At 33.9% G+C, this 3149-nt stretch overlaps 1 protein-coding gene across 1 annotated transcript; it reads right to left on the reverse strand.

The window, feature by feature from the left end:
- Positions 1-875: 875 nt before the first annotated feature.
- Positions 876-2715, reverse strand: LOC112502526 (myb-related protein 306-like). The gene is made up of 3 exons (XM_025106475.1): positions 2418-2715; positions 2032-2161; positions 876-1938 (listed from the first exon to the last, which is right to left on the reverse strand). The coding sequence occupies exons 1-3, from the start codon at positions 2548-2550 to the stop codon at positions 1164-1166; spliced, it is 1038 nt and encodes a 345-aa protein (XP_024962243.1). The 5' UTR covers positions 2551-2715; the 3' UTR covers positions 876-1163.
- Positions 2716-3149: the final 434 nt, after the last annotated feature.

Raw genomic sequence — 3149 nt, forward strand, 5'->3', positions numbered from 1 at the left:
TTCGCTTTTTAATTAGTTCTTATTTTATTTTGTTTCAAATAAGGGGCAGTTTACCAAACACTTATCCAGTAAGTGTTTATCGGAAAAAATTAACATTATCATTTCCTTATTGGGTAAGATTTTAGTCCATTAAAACGTCATCGTATGCAACAATTTACTCGGTAAGCATTTACCGTGGTAAGAGTCGTTGTCCTCACTTACCAGGTAAGACTCTTGGTCATTGTCTTTCTCTTACCGGGTAAAATTCTTGGTCTCTATCATATTCATCCGATAATGTAATGTGATTTGCTAAACGCTTACTCAGATAAGTATTTGGTAAACGGCCCCTAAATAAGAAAGAATTGAAAATGCTGAAAACACCAAATTGGAAATGAAATTGAGACATGTTTAATTTCATATTCTGTAATAAACAATTTTTTTACCTTTTTAATTGACATTTAATGATCAATTAATCCTAATTCAAAGGCACTTTTAATTATATTTTCTATTTTAATTATAAAATTAAGAAAGCAGATTATATGTTATGATGTTCAAATTTTGTACGGCCACATTAAATTAAAAAAAAATATAATAATTTTTATTTTATTTTTTATCATTTTTTTTTTGAAATTATTTCAGTTATCAATCAAACCCTTAGAAATATCAAAAAAATACCGACCTAAATAATCAAATATATTTTTAGTGATTATTAAATGTTTCTCTTAGAATAAAGTATATCATGTAAAAATAAGGACAATATTTGATAATTTACAAATTTTTAAGTTAACTCTACAACTTAAATATTACCTAATTAATGAATTACAATTTGCATCAATAAATTGAAAACCAAAACATTCTCACAGATTTCTGAATCTTTTGAAAATTAATCAAACCCTAATTTACATGCATCATTTTTTAGATATGCCTACCTTTGTACAGGAGGTACACTTTGTTTTCTCCTCAAAAGGTGATTGCCATATTGATAGATTTTTTTACTATACTAATTACAGCTAGAAGTAATTTACATTTCTTTTCAACTAATTCTAGAAAATAAAAGAGAGAAAAAAAACCTCACAAAAACATGAAAAAGAAGCTTCCATAAACATAGATTAAACCCCCACCCAAACCCCTAAAAAAGCATAAAAATTTAAAGAGAAATTACTTCTACATCTTGGGGTAAAAAGTTAAAAGAAGTCATCACTCTCTTGTAAAGACATGTTCATAAGGTCAACTTGGGCAGAAGCCTCATCAAAAAGCCATTTCTCTAGTAAACTAAGAGGAGGCATTTGATCTTCCATATTTGGTTTACTTTCATCTTGGAACACACTTGTTTCAGGGGAAACTGACTGTGAAACATCTGAATTGCTGTAGTTTGAGTAGTAGTTGTTCTTTTGATGGTTGTGGATTAGGTCATTGTTGTAGTCAAATTGCTGGGAGTTATCATAACCTTCACTTGGAGGACTTGGGAACTGCTGGTTGGTCAAGGAACTCCGAGCCTGTGTTGTCTCGATGCTTTCGGTGCTTGTCTGTGAAGATTTCTTGGAATCCTTCATCCAATTTGGGAGCAGACGTGCAATGTTCTCGGCACTCGAAGCATAAGTAGTTGTACTTTGATTCGAGGGGGGTAGCACTGATTGGGGTTTCGCTGAATTTGTGCACGAGGATAGTTCAGGTAGATTGATAGATTTGTTGTCAAGAGATAGGGCTTCACAGAGTGCTTGTTTGGCCATATGAATATCAGTTTGGAGCCTTCTTTCCCATTGACCTTTGGATATGGTGGTTTCAGATGATGAAGATGAGTGGCGTCCTTTTGAAGTACCATGATGATGATGGTGATAATCACTTTCTTCATCTGATTTTTCGTGGAGCTTGTCCAGCTTCTTCTTCAGATGGGTATTCCAGTAATTCTTGATATCATTATCTGTTCTCTGTGGAAGATATGAAGCTATTGCTGCCCATCTGCCCATAAAAGATTTATAAGTCAATCAGTTGTGACCTGAAAAACTGAATTTTCTACAAAGATGAAACTGAATCTTGAAAGAAAAATCCTACCTATTGCCAAGAAGGGCTTGGAGATGGACAATCATTTTCTCCTCTTGCTCGGTGAAGCTGCCACGTTTGATACCAGGCCGGAGGTAATTAGTCCAACGCAGTCTGCAACTCTTACTGCATCTTAGCAAGCCTGAATTCACGAGAACATGTTACTTAAGATAAACCTAACAAAAAGATACAATAAATAAAGAAGCAAGGAAAAGGTTAAAAGTTTCAGTGATGAAGAAGCTGGTTGCAGGATACAATAAATACCCTAATTTAATGATCTAACCAACCCTCCTCCATATAAAAAAATTTACAAAACTAAAACGAAAACCCAATATCGAAACTGATAAATAAAGTAAAATAGAAAGATATACTGATAAATGAGTAAAAAATAACTATACCAGTATTGGTAGGAACAGATCTCCAATTGCCAGGACCATGTTGTTGGATATAAGAGACTAGGATTATGTCCTCTTCTGGAGTCCACGGCCCTTTCTTCACTCCAATCTTATCGCAGCAAGGTGGTCTTCCCATTGAGCAACTAACTCTCTTTAGTTTGATTCAAGATCAATCCCTTTTTCGTGTTTTCACCTTACTCTGTGTGCTGGTGTGTGTTTTTGAGTCAGAAGTGATGTATATGAGATGGGGTTTTTAGTTAGTTTCTTGTCATTCAGCTAGAGAGAGAAAAGCTCGACAAGAGTCGTAATTTGGCTAAGTATCCCCCCAGCTTATACACTATATATAGATATAAGGAAGAGATAAGAGAGAGATGAAACCCGAGGATGATAAAGAGGTGGTGATGATTTTACACGCTGACCAAAGAGTGGGTTGAAAAAAGCAAAAGAAATGGCTTCTCTCTCTCTCTCATGAAAACCTCAACAAAGAGTCAAAAGAAGACAGCAAGCAGCATTTACTCCGATTTGAAAAAAGTCAGCTGTATGCTTCATGCAGATTGAGAGAGAGATAGACAATGAACCAAAAAGAAATAACTCTACAGAATGTTAGATTTTGAAAACAGAATCTTAAAATTACTTGAATAATTCAAGAATCGTGTATAAAACATTTTTTAAAATCTGTGATTTCGACCCTATTGTTTAGGGTATCACGAAATCAGATTTTGAATAATCCAAAAA

The sequence above is a fragment of the Cynara cardunculus genome, unplaced genomic scaffold (genome assembly GCF_001531365.2).
Source record: "Cynara cardunculus var. scolymus isolate 2C unplaced genomic scaffold, CcrdV1 Un_Scaffold_1543, whole genome shotgun sequence".
Lineage (NCBI taxonomy): Eukaryota > Viridiplantae > Streptophyta > Magnoliopsida > Asterales > Asteraceae > Cynara > Cynara cardunculus.